General features: G+C 33.6%; 1 protein-coding gene across 6 annotated transcripts in view; it reads left to right on the top strand.

The window, feature by feature from the left end:
• Dgkb (diacylglycerol kinase beta) overlaps positions 1-17,619 on the top strand; it is a 772,948-nt gene that overhangs the window by 578,045 nt on the left and 177,284 nt on the right. For all 6 annotated transcript variants that reach the window (XM_008828356.3, XM_017796961.2, XM_008828359.3 and 3 more), the window contains 2 exons: positions 5,233-5,323; positions 12,205-12,400. In XM_008828356.3, coding sequence (XP_008826578.1) covers positions 5,233-5,323; positions 12,205-12,400 — 287 coding nt within the window. The remainder of the gene's footprint in view (positions 1-5,232; positions 5,324-12,204; positions 12,401-17,619) is intronic.

Below are 17,619 nucleotides of genomic sequence, written 5' to 3'. Positions count from 1 at the left end.
ATGTGCTTAAATATTTAATACTATTATTGTTATAATTTGGAAAAGTTCAAAACTTTATATTCATTCTACTATTTCATATTGAACAATATTTTCCATAATTATTTATCAGTATGTGTACAGTTGCCAATAAAAAAAAACTGTACGATTTCATTTGCGTTAGATCAGGGCTTAGTTGCTAACAAATAAGTGTTACTGAAGTCCTATATGTACTGAAGTCATATGTGTAGCACTAAGGTTTCCCAGGAAACTTCAAGATGTGAAGAAACCCCTGCTCCAGTAGAAGATGCCACATTTGTGCACATACAAGTAGTACTAAATGAACTGATGGGTATTAGCGAGAGGGGAGGAGGAGCACATGAAGTTAGGAGGAAAAAGCGATGGGAAGTATAAGGAGAGGAATTGGAGGGGAGGGAATGGGGGCTGGATTTGATCAAAACACATTGTATGCATGTATGAATATTAAGTAGATTATTTTTAACAGAAGTAAGAAAAAACAAAGTATCCTGTGCCCCAACTGCTGTCTCTGTGTTGACTGAGGGTTGATGCACTGACAAGGTCCAGATTTTGCAAATATGTAAATTGACAGAACTGCTCCAGATTTCTCTTCTTTCCTTTCACCGGCCTTTCAGACACGCCCATTCACTAGAGAAATCAGGCCCCAGTGGAGCATTTCCATTTGATTCCTGGTGTGTTTGTGAAAGTAATTTCTCACTACATTTAGGGAAAAAATGAGTAATCTGGAATCAATGTTTAGTGTAATGTTTCTTGGCAATGAAAACAAATAAAACTGAATTGAACCTGACATCAATCTACTACTTTAAACCCTTATGCTATTACTGTAAGTTAATGATGCTATATGTCTCATCACCAACATTGTCAGCCAAACACAGTTCCTGATGTGTTTCAGGGTACACTGAGCAGTGGAGGACTAGGGTTTAGTATTAAAACAAAGTTATTAAATTGTTAGAGACTTTGCTCTCTATGAGAAAATGATTCCTACATTTGAAATGACTGTTGAAATCCTTCAGAAGAGGCAAAGGTAAAACAAAGCTTATTTATAAAAGATATGAAGTCTTGAATGTCTTAAGTAATTTTTAAAATTTTTACTTAATTCCATGTTAAAACTAAGTTACTTAGGACATGATGTTTTCGATTGCCTTTGAAGAGCAAAGATCAAGAATTTGTTTTTGTGTCTGTTAAATTGTTTAGTTTAATAGCCTTGACAAGGGATGAAGTTTCTCCTGAATGTTCTGTGGCTTTAAACATAGTAAATGGCCTCCCCGCTCCTTCTGCTTTCCCACTAAATGCGTAACAGTTGTGTCTGTGAGATATGAATACAGCCTTTATTGACTTATACCTGTAAGATACGAATACAATACTTTTGCTGACAGTGAGCTTTCTACATAAGATGAAGGAACTATTTTTGTATCCTCTCTTTACCATGTACCTTGGTTAGCAGCGATCTTTGCATCAGATTAGCCCCTTTACTACACTTCAGGATGTTTATTGGCACTTCACATTTTGTTTGGTTTTATGTTTGCAGCATTAATGTTACATAGCAGCCAAAAAACTGTGCTAGACATATCTCAAGGAAAATATATATTAAAAGAAATTAAACTGCATAGTGGAAAGTTAAAACCTTTTAGAACTAAATATTAATTTTTCTAATGAAAAAGGTTATTTTGTTTCAACCAAATCTTAGCGAGCTCACATTTCTCTAGAAATATATATAGAAGAAGCAAAATTACTCAGTGAGAAACAGCCTGGTAAATGGCAGCTTTTTATTTTGCATTTTTACCTGAACATCTGGTAACCAAGCACTACGAATATTAATTGTAGATTTACAATTAAATTCATTGGAACAGGATTAATACATTAATTAAAATTATAATTACATGAATAACTTTTTGTGTGTGAACTTTGTAGAGCATTTGTCATCTTACTTGGAGTCAGAAAACCTGTATAAGTGTACATTAAATTTAACTTCTATATGACCATTTCACAATGGGTTAAGGTTCAGTTATCACATTCTTAAGTCCAAAGCTTTGTGATTTCTCTCACAAATCTTAGTTTGAATTATTTGGATCATTTTCTACTGTGAGCCATAAAAATAGATAGCATACATGCTTAAATGTGCTTTTTTGCATTTCTACAACCTAAAGACCAGTTTGGTTTAAAAAATAAAATTTAACAGCCTTTAATTTGTCATGTGGAATCTGATTCTGTATGTTCTTTATTACCTCCATATATTTATCTAAGTGAAGCATAAAATGGTTGTAATAACGGAGAATTTAAAGTAGCTTTTGCACATGAGCAGTAATGCTAACTAATATGGTGAACAGAGGCTGAATGTAAATTCTCAGAATTGAAAGCAAGTGCGTTTTTGTAGACTGAAGCAATCTCCACGTGAAACTATGATAAACTGATTGACAGAATGAAAAAAAAAGGAATAATCATTTGCATGGAACTTTAATCCATGTAATTTTCCAGCTACAATACAAAACACATTTTAGATGACACAACCCGCAAACTGTGAGCCCATGGGTTTTTCATGTTGGAGTCAGTCTGGTCTTCCGGCATATGTGCTCAGAGGTGACGTAAGTATAGCACGCAGAAGCGTAAATTAGCATCCTCAGTTGCTGTGAATCCTACATCTTCGATGTCCGTGAACTGTGTGTCTCTGATTCCCTTTGCCTTGCTTTACTCCTTCATTTGGGCTGTTCTAAAAGACAGTCCTTTCAACAACACCAGCATTCTAGTGGAGCAGCCCACTTCTTCATTTCTGTTAGACTTACTTGACAGTAAAATAAACCTGCCTTTATTAGTGCCTGACTCATAAAATTCTGTCAGTTTCTTTGAATCTTAAAGATGAAACTTCTTAACTTTGGCTTGAATGTTTTGAAATAGATCCCACAGCACTAGTTAGTCCTTACTCAGCATTCTATGTCAGACTGCACAGCCCTGGGTGCCCAGAACCCAACTCTTCCTTTCTCCTGCCTCCTCCTAGTACCACATTAATACATCACCTCTTATAGAGAATTTTGATTCACTGAAGGAACATTAGTTGAATTATTTTGTGCATTCCCACATAATGATGCTCATAGTTCACTGGGAAATTTCTAATTATTATTTTATATACATGTAATCTTACAACACACTCGTCTTTTGAACTAATATTACATAAACAGTGGAATTTCCATTTTTAGAATTTAATACAATAATGTGAGGTGGACAATGGCCTGCTGAACACTTGTTGAGTGAATGGACAAATGAATGAATGAATCCAGGAGGTTCTGGAGAAAGAGCTGACACAAATATGTTATACTTGCTGATTATAGAAACTAATTTCAAAAATCATAATCTATTCATTTATGATCTAAATACATTGTATACATGTATAAAATTTCATTAATGAAATTTTTATTTAAAAAGGATGTCTTGAGGGCATTGAACATAGACCAATACTTTCTGCTCAACTGACAGAAGGGTATAATTTTATTATAATGGTGAGTGAATAGAAAATTTTTATAATTTTATATGCCTTCAGTCAGTGTAAACTCATAAAAGTATGTCTGTTACATAGAGAGAGGCACTGAGTTAATATGAATATTTATAGATGCAGAGACGCAGAGACACACATTAACTATTATTTCCATTTTCTCACATATATGAATCGGTCCATAAAGTGGTAAAAATATTCCCTGGAAATGAGTAAGAGTTCATGGTACTAGGATATTATGAAATACACTTACATTTTTCTTCAGACTATTAGTTTGAATGCATGAGCATAAACATTATTGAGTATGTCTAGACAGATAACATAAGATTTTTTCATATTCAGTAATTTGGTGTCAGAGTATTTATTTCAGAATAGCATAATGTTAAGCTCGATGTTATGTTCCATATCTTATCCCCAAAACAATGATAGTGTTCATTTAAGTAGTAACACCTTTGCACAGTCTTTTTGTTAAAATGTTTTACAATTCAATAAAATATAGTAAGATATCAATATTTATAAGTCAAACAGAAGAATTTCTGCAAATATATTTAAATATTCTCACAAAATTTCTATACTGTGTTAGTATGTGAAAAATATGTATGTCATTTTACCTGCATTTTTTTCTAATTGAGGTCATGATTCCTTATTATAAATGTGTATAATTAAAACTGCATTTATTCACTAAAATGAATTTTAATGCATTATTAGATAATATGAAAGCCAGTCAACCTCTGTAGAGTTACATTAAGTGATCATGAATTTAATTACCTAGCACGAAGAGCCAAATATATCATCATTGGGACATAGAAGAAAAACATTATGATATTACATAAAGATTTAGTGCTGAAATCTTTCTTATTATATTTTCTGTTCAGCTTCTACTATATGGATATTATCATTGCAGGCTTAATTCTTTCAGACTATGTAAGTTTCCTGCTTTTATTCATATGAAAGAGTACAGGGTCTTCTAAACAATGAGTCTTTCTTTAAGAAACAGTATGTTTTCAAATGAAATGGAGATCTTTTTTAAAGGTTAAGAACTCATTCAATTTTATGTCTTACAGAGTTTATACTGAGTTCAATATTGTATAACTGTATTAGTTCAACTGTGAACCCAAAAAATTTATAACCACTTTTGAAAAAGATGTATCTTTGCTCTGGAAATTGTTATTGAGTGTGTTAAAGCTGCAAAGAAATGCTTCTTCTAATTAAAAACAAAACAAAACAATAATAAAACTAATGGTTATCCTAGCTTCATGGTAACCAATGGTTTCTTCTTTTTAAAATTATGCTTCCCAATTCTTTCCATTTCTAATAATCACATAACCATATAAACATTTTAGCATATTTCAGACTTGTCTCTTTTTCCCTTGAAAAGTTCAGAGTGTTTTGTTCTTCCTCTTTTTGGTTACAGAGTGAATAGTTCTAAAATCAAGTTGCTTAAGACATAAGAATTATTATAAGTACTAATATCATATAACAAAAACTGATGAACCAATAGAAAAGTCAAAGATATACTTGACTCTTTCAGATCAAAATATGCTTGTAATCTCAGAGGCTTTTATACAAGGCAACAACAACATTCAAATTTTGAAACTTATGTGACCATCCATTAAATTTAGATATCACATGTTCTTCAATTTTCCTGTTATTTATACAAAAAGATGGAGATTATCTTTCTAAATCCTTTCTGGTAATGATTGTCTAAGCTACTTCTTTCTTTCCTCCAACAGGATGAAGAACAAATTTTGGTATTTTGAGTTTGGCACATCTGAAACCTTCTCAGCTACATGCAAGAAGTTACATGAATCTGTAGAAATAGAAGTAAGAAAAATGAATTCACTTTTACAATAGTATGAAATGGTTTGTGCTTGGTTGCTAACCTGTTTGTGCTGTGGCTCAAATAAAGAAATATACTTTAACTCTAATATACTTTAATATACTCTAAATATCAATAGATTTAGCTAAGTTTCTAAAACATAATTTTGGTCACTCATAAGGAGTAGTGCTATCTGATATTAAAGGTCAGTGTGGGTGTTAGTTATTTTAATGCCATGTAAAACAGTAAAATGGAATACAACTCTGGAAATCCGTGAAGAGGTTCTAGAGCATAGCGTGAAGATGTTAGATAATAAAAGATAGTAGCTGAAGAAAATCTAAAAAAAATGTTGCAAGATACGAAAAAATAGAGGTAGCTATTTTTTAGGTTTCAATACCTCATAACTTTAAAGCACAGTTCACTAAAATTCTACTTACATTAATGAATAAATGTTAAAATCTATTTTCCCATTCCATTCCATTTATTAGCTACGGAATTGACTTTCTCGGTTCCCTAGGTTGCCATTCCCTCTTACATATATAGAATGTGAAAACTCCAAGAAAGAGCAAAGATAATAGAAAAAGACACACTTAAAAAAGACCTGGAGCCAATAGGTCTACCAAAAATACCCAGATACTGTAGCACTAAAATTTTTGAAGACATATTCTGATAGAAAATGACATTTTGAAGGATTTTTAAGAATTAAGAAAAAAATCTTTTATAGAGGTTGTAAAGACAAAGGCAGAGGAATAGAACTAGAAAATATGAATACTTAATAATTAGTGACAAAAATTGAGAAATATTCGCTTTGGCACTTTTAATTTTAAAGCAATTATAAAAATTATCTATTGGTGTCTAAGTCATTATTGACAAGTATTCAGGTAACAATTTGTTTAACAGAAGTAGATATGGGCTTCATGGATTCATAATGACCTGGCTAGGCTCTAAAAATTCCTAATTCTCTAATTTACAGTTGAAGACACTGCAAAATTATATTCTCAGTGTAGCCTTGTATTTTGTTCTAATCATAAATAGAAAATAAATTAGAAGTAGATTGGACAGTCATGAAAAGAGAAGGCCCTTCATAAACTAAGCTAAATTATAACTTGGAAAATGAGCTGGCTCACAGCTTAAGGATTTGGGGTCATAATGTGCCTTATGTCATTCTATATATAATGACATCTCTCTGCATGTATTACATATGAATAACTATGAATGATACTAAGTCATATATTGTTAATAATGTATAACATCTCTTAATTATATGCAGTGTAGTAAATACTGTATGTAGTTGTACATGTTAATGTTACTTTACTTTGTTTTTTATTATTCTGTTTGTGCATGGGGTCTATGTATGTACATGTTTATGTGTGTGTGCATATATGTGTGAGCATGTGTATGGAGGCAAGAGGTTGACGGCATGTCTTCCTCTATTACTGTCTACCTTATCTTTCGAGATAAGGTCTGCTTCCTTAACTTAGCATCCATTGAGACCAATATGTCTAGACTGGCTGGCCACCGAGCTCCAAAGATCTGCCTCTCTCCTTTTCCCATCCCAGAAGTTACAAGGAACACATTGTGCACACAAGTTTTACGTGGGTGCTAGGGGTCCTAACTGAGATTCTCACTTTACCCTTTGAGCCACCGCTCAGCTCCTAACATATCTTTATATATGCAGTAATAGTACATGTACATGTAATTTTTAAATTAAACTAGCTCTTTTATTTCAGAACCATAATGTTCACAAAGCTTTATATTGTAGATTTTGAACATTTCTCTGAAAAATATGTTCAAGGAAAATCTATAACAGAAACAGAACTAAAAGCTTTAGAAGCATTACTCTTCTGAATATAATTGCAGACCCTAGACTTTCCTCACCATCTCCTTCTTTGAGCCTGTCCCAATGCACAAACTGAAAATCCATCAACTATAGAGCAGTACTATTTGTCTCACAAAGAAAAAAGAGCATTCAAGAAAAATTGCATTAGATAGCAAAAGAAATATGTATGAAAATAGATATAGAAAGCACTGACTTTTTTGTTTATTTGTTTTTTGAGACAGGACTCTCTGTAGTCCCAGCTGACCTGAGCTCTCTATGTCGACCAGGCTGGCCTTAATACCACAGAGATCCACCCGCAGCTGCCTCCTGAGTCATTTAATTAAAGATGTGCGTCACCACACTTGACAAAAATGTGGATTTTTAAAGCTCTAAATAACAATAAAATGAATGATTTTGTTCCATAAAGGTTTATATCGTATAGAGAAAAATCTATTTAGGCTACTCTCCAAGAAATCAAACTAGAACTAAGCTATTTTTCATAGAGTTGTGCTTTGACATATTTTCCAAGTCTAGCTTCCTGTCTCTGAATTTCTGGCTTGCTCTGAGAACTCCTACAATAGCATTTATAAATTGGGGTCAACATTGTGTGTGTTCCCCATTATATTGTTGTATGTCATTGTGTGTGTGTGTATGTGTGTGTGTGTGTGTGTGTTTGTGTGTGTGTATGGTACCAAGTCTGCCTCTCTCCTCACATTTTAATGAATCCAGTCTATCATATTAGCAGAATATGCATTTCTACCCTCAAGGTTACTTCATAATTAAATATAAGAAATCAGCAGTTCGGAAATTTGATTCTGCTTGCTATTGCTTCCTACGTGGCCTAAAATCATACCAACTATAGTCTGAAAAATGGCTAATGAAAGATGAACCACGCTAGTAACAAGAGAATCTCAAGCAACGATGATGCGTTTTATTGGAAGTTTCATAAAAAAAAAAAAAGTCATTTTCTCTGTGTGTTTTTATTCCACACTCTTCTTTCCTATAGGGAGCTCTCTCTAAAATGAGCAAATGTTTGGGTTGAAATAAATATCCTGGGACTGTACTTTATAATCACAGCTAAAGTGGGTATTATTAGAATCTACCTATGCCTGGTACCAAGCTTTACACCTGCTTTATCTGATTTGGTCTTCATGCATACGCTTTGAACCAGATATGTATATTAACTCTCCATTGCAAGGTTGGAGTTTTTTTTAGTAATTTAAGAGAAAAAATAATTATGTCATTACCAAAATATTTAAATGTGAGAAAAAAAATCAACTGGATCTATGTTTATATACAGGAATCTTATTTATCTTCCACCTTACTTAAATGATAAAATATAAATAAAATGAAAACCTTTGACATTTCAAGAAAAGATTTGAAAAGCAGTGTTTGTGTTAAAGTATTTTGGAGGACCAGTTTAAGCTACTTAAGTACCTCAGGCTAGCATCTGAAGTTAGAGATATGAGGCTCACAAATATTTTCTTTTGCTCCATGCACCAAAGTTAATGAGTTACTAAGAATGCCCATGTCATAGGACATTGATTCTTCTGGGTTTTAGTGAGATTAAGAAGATAATGAATGTTAAAGCCAAGAATTTTCACTGCCACATACTGAGATTTGTCAAAAATAATAAGGTGGTCTCAAGAATTAATAAATATCTAAACATCATAGATAAGAAATGAAGGACAGGATTTGAAAGACGAGATAGTTATTGCCCATGAACCTGGGAAACAGAATTCTTAAAGGTTCTGTGCCATACTCCCAGATCACCCAGCTTCCCAGTCACCTGGCATGTTCATGTTCCATTGAGTAAAGTTCATGTTTCATTGACTAAAATTATGAATAATTTTTATCTGACACAAGGATAGAAGCTGACTCTTTATAGAAAATATGTACCTTATCATTGATTATTTCTCATCACATCTCTCCAATGTTTATAAACTAAGACTAATACATATTTGTGGAAAGAATTTAATCCCTTTTAGGTCATTTTGCTTTGAAAATAAGATCTCCTGTTTTAAATTTGGGGAGAGAAGGCCTCACAGCATCACATTCCCTACATGCTCTCTGGCACCAGATGTTAATGACCTTGCTGTACATAATAAAAATATTCAGGATTCATTGAATTGAGCATGTAGGTTTTTATACTCTTTTCCTCTTAGCTACTTTTTAAAAAAATCATAACTCTTCAAAGCTTATGAAAATATTATCTGACACAGACTTATACCTTGTTTATATTCTGTAGCATTCCTTTCAGCTTTTATTTTCCTGAACTCTACTTGTGTGCTCCAATTCCTGGTCTCCATCAGGACTAGCACAAAGCATTCCAGACTAAAAGCATGATGCTAAAGCGAACAGGGGAAGGTGGCCTGCGGTCAAGAACCAGTGGAAACAAATCATTAATAAACACCAATTTATTTAACTATATTGTCCTGCTCTCCAAGGGACGTGAGGGTTCTTGACTCCTTGTTCTTAGGACTGTTTGAGAGGTTTGATTGTGGGTTTTCCTCCTTCTCAGAGAATGACTTACTTATTTCCTTAAAGCTGCGTATAGCATGGCTGTGTATGGTGAAACCGTGGATGGCAGTGAACAGCAGCGCTTTTCCACTGGCACACACAGTGTCTCTAGTTCAATTAGAATGAAGAAGAAACCCTGTCTGCAGCATGTGCCCCTTTTCTGTAAGATGAACAAAGGAATCTTCCTTCACTAATTTTGAAAGTAACTTGTCACAGCGGGGTGCTAAGACCTAGTCAAATAATTGTCTTAGTGTACTGCCTGCTGTGTTCAATATTGAGTGGAAATGGAAGCCAGGCCCAGCTCCAGCTTATTTCACAATTCTTCTGTTATTTAAATGATTTTAGTCAGTTTGGGGGAAGCCAGACCTTTATAAATTAACAGCAGGGAAATACCAAAGGTGTCAGATTGCATATTTATCATCTTTTTCGTGTAATACTTAAATATGTATTAAGAGGTGACTGACATAAATTAGGCAGATTTCAGAAGCCACAGGCTGTGGCTTGTAGAGGACCCCCTTCTGCTTGACATTTCATCCTTGTCAAAGATCAAATTATTTTAATTTAGGCTGCAAATTATAAGGAATGAAGACTTCTTTGTGGGAATTCCCTGTGGTAATCTGACTTTTGTTGTTACTGCTGCTTGTCAGTGTGCAAAAGATATAATATGCATGCAAATAAGGTTAAAAAATATGTACTATCTAATTATCCAGCCAGTACATTCCACTTGAAGACAGTGGGAGGCCTGACACACAGTATGTGTTTGATTCATTGAGGCCTGCAGGGTATTTACACAAGATTACTTTTAATTATGAAATTAATATCTGTTTATCTAGAATATATAGCAGTAAGTGAGTATACACAAGAGCAGAAATCTTTAGTAAAAAGAAATGATCTTAATTTAATACATGAAAGGAGAAAAAAAGTACTTGTTTCTGTAAAAACTGAAATGCATCATCAGAGCTTGGTTCCCCCTCATGGAAACAAATTGAATGAAAACTTGGCTCTTTCTCTAGAATTGTTACTACCCCTGCCAAATGGGTGCAAGATGTGTGACTTTATTTCAAAGCTTGTGTGTGTGTGTGTGTGTGTGTGTGTGTGTGTGTGTGTGTACAAGATGCAGCCCTAGATTCGGAAGGATGAGGCTAATGTGGAAAAGAGAGGTCTCCGTTTTGTGTTGTTGGAGTTTCACAGAGTATTATGCTAAGTCTAAAAGTAACAGCTTTTTAGTAAATGGTGGTTAGTGTGGATGATTTAACTATAATAAGAAATGGGGATGGATGTAGATCCATTGCTGATACATTGAAACTTATGAAACACTTATCCCGTGTACAGGTAAAAATGTATATCTCTCTTCATGTTGACTTAGGAAAAAAAGAAGAAAAATTTCTGTGATAGTTGTATCAATTTAGAAAACCTAATGCAAGCAAGTAAATACTATTAAAAGATTCAGAATAGCCTTGCTGTCCTCCACATGTGTTCCGAAAATTCAAAGCCTCAAGAAGTGACTATTTTGACTGTAGAACAGGACAGTCTGGGAACAAGTTTCATATTTTTCATATTCAATAGGGTGTCTTGTCACTAGGCAAGCTACAATTACAAAAATCTAGTAAGTTCCACCATCCCAGCACCTATAGGCTGCTGTTGGCATTCCTCATACTGTTCCTCCTACCTTTGCCCTCACTCAATTCACCTGCTCATCCACCTCATTCGGACAGCTGTGCCGCACGTTGCTTTGGATGTCCTTCTTAGAATTTAGTCTAAGAAACCGTCATTGCTCACTCCAAAATGACTGGGATATCTGTGATTACTGCTTTCTACTTACTTTCCTTTTCTTTATGAAAGTCTTTCAAGACACTCATTCTTTGCCATTAAAATCATTTTAACACAGGAAACAGAGCCAGGTGTGGTTGTGGCTGTCTGGGATGGGGAGGTGGAGGGAGGAAGATCAGGAGTTCAAAGTCATCCTTTGCTATGGAGTGAGTTTAAAGATAACCTGAACTTCATGACACCCTGTGGAAAAAAAGAAAGAGATGGAGGGAGGAAGGGAGGGAGGAAGGGAGGGAGGGAGGGAGGAAGGGAGGAAGGGAGGTAGGGAAGGAAGGAAGAAAGAAGGAAAGAAAGAAAGAAAGAAAGAAAGAAAGAAAGAAAGAAAGAAAGAAAGAGAGAGAGAGAAAAAAAATGTTCAAAAATTCCCTTTCCTTTTCCAAAATACTGTCTTGCAGTATGCTTTAAATAAGCAACAATCATTAAAATTTCTACCTTCCCAGATTTTACCTCCTTGGACCACATGGGAAGGTAGTCTCTCTCCCAAAGCCTTTTTGTAAACAATGATATATCTGTGATTTTATTATTTTAACTATTATTAATGGTAACTGGTTAATGTTAGCACATGCTTAGACACTGGGATCTATGTCTAAGTGTTCTTGAAGGACTTATTTAGAAAGATTATGAATTTTAAAAATCCTTAATAAAAATCAAGGAAGCAAATAAGAATAAATCAAAGAAAGACAAAATATCTTACATCATCTGCATTTTTTTTTTGATCAGTGTGATGGAGTACAGATAGATTTGATAAACATCTCTCTGGAAGGAATTGCTATTTTGAATATACCGAGCATGCATGGAGGCTCTAATCTTTGGGGAGAGTCTAAAAAAAGAAGAAGCCATCGACGAATAGAGAAAAAAGGCTCTGACAAAAGGCCCACGCTCACAGATGTCAAAGAGTTGAAGTTTGCAAGTCAAGGTAAAGATTCTTACAATTATGTTAGAAAGCTCATTAACCCTGTTTCAAATGCTACCTTAAGTAAAGTCTTCCACTGAAATATAATAATGTATATATTTAGGTAGCTTTTTTTTCATAAGATACATATACACAATTAACATATAGTGGATTCTAAAATCACATATACTTTTATGTTATTTTCCCTTTTTTTATACTTTCTTTGGTAAGAAGATTTTTCCATGCAAAATAAAAAACATGTTATATATGTAGTGAAAAAAAATTAGAAAATATTGTATAGTGAGCTGTTTTAGAATAAACTCATCCTGGTCAAGGTGTTAAAGAGGTCTAGTTATGGCATTTCTAAAGTTGTCTTCTAAAAAGACTTTATTCTTGTCTCTTCAGGGGAGTTATGACATTCAAATGATCCTGTGTTAACCTACTTTTCCAAGTACTATACATAAGAGAGTGTTACAGTATCTCACAGTATCTTTTATGTTTTTCCAGGAAGTTAATATCCACTGTTAAAAAGACCTGGGAAACAGAGCAAAGGAATAACAAACTAGGAAACCTAGCTATTGGGGAATATGGGCAATTCCATTATAATATAGTTCACATCGGGCCATGGCAGTGCTTTATATGTATTATAAAAAGAAACAGCACTAAGAAAAATGAAAGCATATTAATCCAGGTGTGAGAGTTCTCACCTTAATCCCATAATTCTGGTAGCTAAGGCAGAAGGATTACCATGAGTTTGAGGATAAATTGTGGGTTCTACAGAGTCAGAACCTAGAAATAAGGAAGTAGATACCTAAGTAAGTAGAAAACTTTCTATCTCAGTGCAGCGATGACTGAACATGAAGAGGCTGTAGCTCTGAAGACTTGAATGAGTAAGACAGTAAGTAAATAAGATATGAAAGGGTTGGCAAACTTGCTGGTGCTCTCTCTGCAGCTGGTTTCGACAGAAGGCAATGACTCCTGGTAGGTTGAATTTAGTATCATGACGTGGAAGAATAGAGCATTGAATGTCTTTTATAAAATAAATTTATTAGAATCTAACAATGACAGGAGGCTTATTTGGTAATTTGTGTTTTGAAATATTTATCATTTTTATTTTTTGTGTTTGAGTGTACTACCTGAATGTGTGTTAGTGTACCCATGTTGTGCAATGCAGGCAGAGGTCAGAAAGGCACTGGATCCCTGGAACTGGAGTTTCAGATGGTTATTAGTTTCCATGTGGATGTTGGGGATTGAACCTGGATTCTCTGCAAGAGCAGTCAGTGCTCTTAACCACTGTACCATCTCTCCAGACCCTGTTTTTTGCTGTTGTTGTTGTTGTTGTTGCTGTTGTTGTTTAATTTAATGTGTATGAGTGTTTTGCCTGCATGTATGTAAGTGCACCCATGTGGTGCAATGACTGTGGAGGCCAGAGGAGAACATCAAATCCCTTGGAACTGGCATTACAGATGGTTGTTAGCTGTTAGCTGCCATATGGGTGCTGGGAACCAAACCCTGTCCTCTGAAAGAGTAGTCAGTGCTCATAACCTCTGAGCCATCTCTCCAGCTCTGGCAGGAGGTTTTGATGCTTCTGAAATGTATAAGTAAACCTGAATAGCTGAAAGTTAGTATAATCAAGGTGGCATCAAACGACAAAAATATTTTATATTTTAAATGCAGTATGACTGTATGAAAATACAGAGGAAAAATAGCATTTTGAAAAAGAAATATAGAGAAAAATGAGCTGTTGATACTACATGAATAAGTAGAAATACATGCCATTATTAGTTTTAGAAGTTTAGATATTAATGTGGTATTTACTTAATTATCAATTTAAGCATAAAATGAGTAAATTTCTAAGATGATCATTGAAAATATTCTGATTATTAGAATTAGGTTAGCAGCTTAATAAGACCAAACTAAAAACTTTTCTAATTATACAGATTATCATATTCTATCATTATATTATATAATTCCAGAATATATTATATATATTTTTTTTACATACTGCATATATGCCGATTGTCTTTCAACTTAAACTTAAAATATTTTGTGACATGCACACATAAAATAATATAGACAAAAATATTTTCAGGTTTCTTTTCCTCGTTGGCCAATATATTTCAGCAATAGTCACACATAGTCAAATATACCTCTGTATAAATGTATCAGAAGTTTAAGTAGGTTTTTATTACATTTTGGAATGTAATATTTTTTAACTTTATGAAGTCTTTTGGAGGATGGGGAACATAGGCAAAGCATTTAACTAATCTTATATAATAGAGACAGATTATTTCACATGTGTACATTCCATTTACCCAAATTGAATTTAGTGGCTCAGCTGACAAGTACCTTCACCTACAGAGCTCTGCAAGTTTCTAAGATGTGTGACTGTGTTCCTCCCAGGCAAGTGTGTAAAATCCTGCATATAACTGCTTTGAACACTCCATCTGTCTGGTCTCGTAGTTGAGACCCCCACTGGAAGCATGCTTGAAATAAACCAAAAAGGCACCAGCCACAACTCTCGTCAGAGGTCTGTGAAGGACTTGCTCTTTTATTCCCATCTTTCTTTCTGCTGTGGAACTATTAGAGTTCTCCTGCATCCTGAGAAATGAGGAACTGGGAAGATGTAGGGTTTGTGGCTCCGAAATACATTTTTCTCACTGCAGTTTTTGAACACCTTCATCTGAACAATAGAAGTGTGTTTAGAATTCATTAGGCCCAACTTTTATTCCTTTTCTTAACTGACTATGTTTATAGTCTTGATCTACTTGTATTTCAAGACAAACATTTCAGGGCTGGAGAGACAGCTCAGCTGTTAAGACCCGGTTTAGTTCTCATGACCCACATGGCGGCTAGCAACAGTGGGTACTTCCAGTTCCAAGGGATTCAGTGCCCTCTTCTGACCTCTACTGGCATTGCACTACACTCTGGAAGCAATACACTCATACACATAAAAATAAAATCTTCTTTATATAAGTTGCCTTGGTCACTTTTCTTTTATTGCAGCAACATCAGAGTAATATACCATAATAGAATGATGATGATAATGCTGTAGTATAGCTGGATCTGTCAATTAAAATAACCACCCAAACTATGCCCTTTAGTAACTAGTGCCTACTTCCGTTAGAGCCCATAAAAAGAAGCCTCAAACAATAATTTGGTCCTCTTGAATGAATATTCCCTCACATAGCCCACTGTCACTCCCGACAGTGTATTCCTTTTTAAACTGTACTCTCCCTTTGCTTTGAATAGAGTATTCGGTTACTTTGAAAAAAATAATAGTTTTTTTTTTAAAAAAGATAAATATTTCAACTGAATATGAAGAAATCAATCACCATATAGTCTTTCCTTTATACTAATTTTATAAAGTAAAAATTTTCATATTGAAGTATTTTGCAACAGAATGCATATCTCAAAATGATCCTAAGTTAGAATTTAAATCTGCTTAACATTCTTAAGTATTATACTTAATGTGCAAAAATAAATTTACTAATAAAAATTCATACATGTCCCTTTTGTAAATATCAATATTTATGTCATTTTCTTGTAAAAATTTTCTTAACACAGAAACATCTGGGCTATTAAATATGTCAATAGCTGTTTTAAAGTACTACAAATTTAGACAAAAACACTACAGGTATTTTCTTTAGAATGAATTCTATTGCCATTTTGAATGAATTATATTGACATTTTATATCCATATCAACAATTTCTACACAAAAAATAAATAAGAAATGAAATAATAATGTAACTTTAATTCTCTTCTTATTTGAGACCTGCTTTATTGTCATGTTTTCTCACAATTTTTCAAATATACTTCTACATAAATGTGCCAGAAGTTTCAACTAAGTTTTTACTGTATTTTGGAATAATGGTTATTTTTTCTAAATTTAAAAAGTGTTTTGGGGGACAGGAGACATGACAGAATCATATAAATATGTTTATAAATACAGACAAATTATTTTTCAATTTAAAGATTTATGTTAAGAGAAAGTTTGCAGTATTTTTAAAAATTTGAAGAAATAGCATGAGCAAAGACACAAGACTGGGTTCACCGCATGATGTCTTCAGTATATTGAGCTGTCCATGATCTGGGATTCCTGAGCCATTCACCTGCTTACAGTCTTTGTGTACTCATAAAATCAGAATATTTTCAATCAGCGTTTTCATTGGAAATTCTGCTGCTGACTTAATTCAGAGTTGAACAAAATTATAAGTAATTCGCTTAATTATGTTATCATTCCATTGAGATACAGTAAAATATTTGGATACAGTTCTAAAACATGCACTCACATTCGCCTAATTAAGTAGACATTTTCTTTGTGTGTGTTTATAAATACAAATGAGTGTATTAAACATAGACGGCACAGCTTTTAAGAGAAACTCTGAAGCAGGGCAAGTTGATGTTCAGGGATCCATGCTTTAATACTTAATCTTCCCCATGTCTCTGCAGCGGCTGAGTTCATCTTTACCTTCCCCTCTTCTAAATTAACCTGGGAGAGATGTCTAATAAATTCACTCACATTAATGTATAAATGACTGATTGCATATGAAGGTAGAGGTATTTGCATTTTAAAAGACATAAAGGCCTTCAGCTAAAACATTATTTTTCATGCTGTGTTGCACTGAGTTATAGGTGCGATTCTTCAGCAGTTCTTAAGAACTTAGTTTAGATTCTTTGCTTAGTTCAAATTCATTTTTGAACAAATTAAAAATACTTCAATAAAAATAAAATTTTTCCTTGAAAAACTGTTTCTCAAGTTATTAGCAGACAATAACTTCTTCTTGTCTTCCTCTTCCTCCTTTTTTATCTCTCTAGTTAGATAGATAGATAGAGATGATGATGATAGATAGATAGATAGATGATTAATAGATGATAGATAGATAGATAGATAGATAGATAGTAGATAGATAGATAGATAGATAGATAGATAGATGATAGATGATTAATAGATGATAGATAGATGATAGATGACAGGATAGATAGATAGATAGATAGATGATAGATAGATGATAGATGATTAATAGATGATGGATAGATAGATGATAGACAGATGACAGATTAGATAGATAGATAGATACATAGATAGATACATAGATAGATACATAGGTAGATACATAGATACATAGACAGATAATAGATGATAGATAGATGATAGATAGCTATATAGATGATTGATAGAGGTGATGATGATAGATAGATAGATAGATAGATAGATAGATAGATAGATAGATGATAGATA

Source organism: Nannospalax galili, unplaced genomic scaffold (genome assembly GCF_000622305.1).
Source record: "Nannospalax galili isolate Female #2095 unplaced genomic scaffold, S.galili_v1.0 scaffold452, whole genome shotgun sequence".
NCBI lineage: Eukaryota > Metazoa > Chordata > Mammalia > Rodentia > Spalacidae > Nannospalax > Nannospalax galili.
This window is presented reverse-complemented; position numbering and strand designations above follow the sequence as displayed.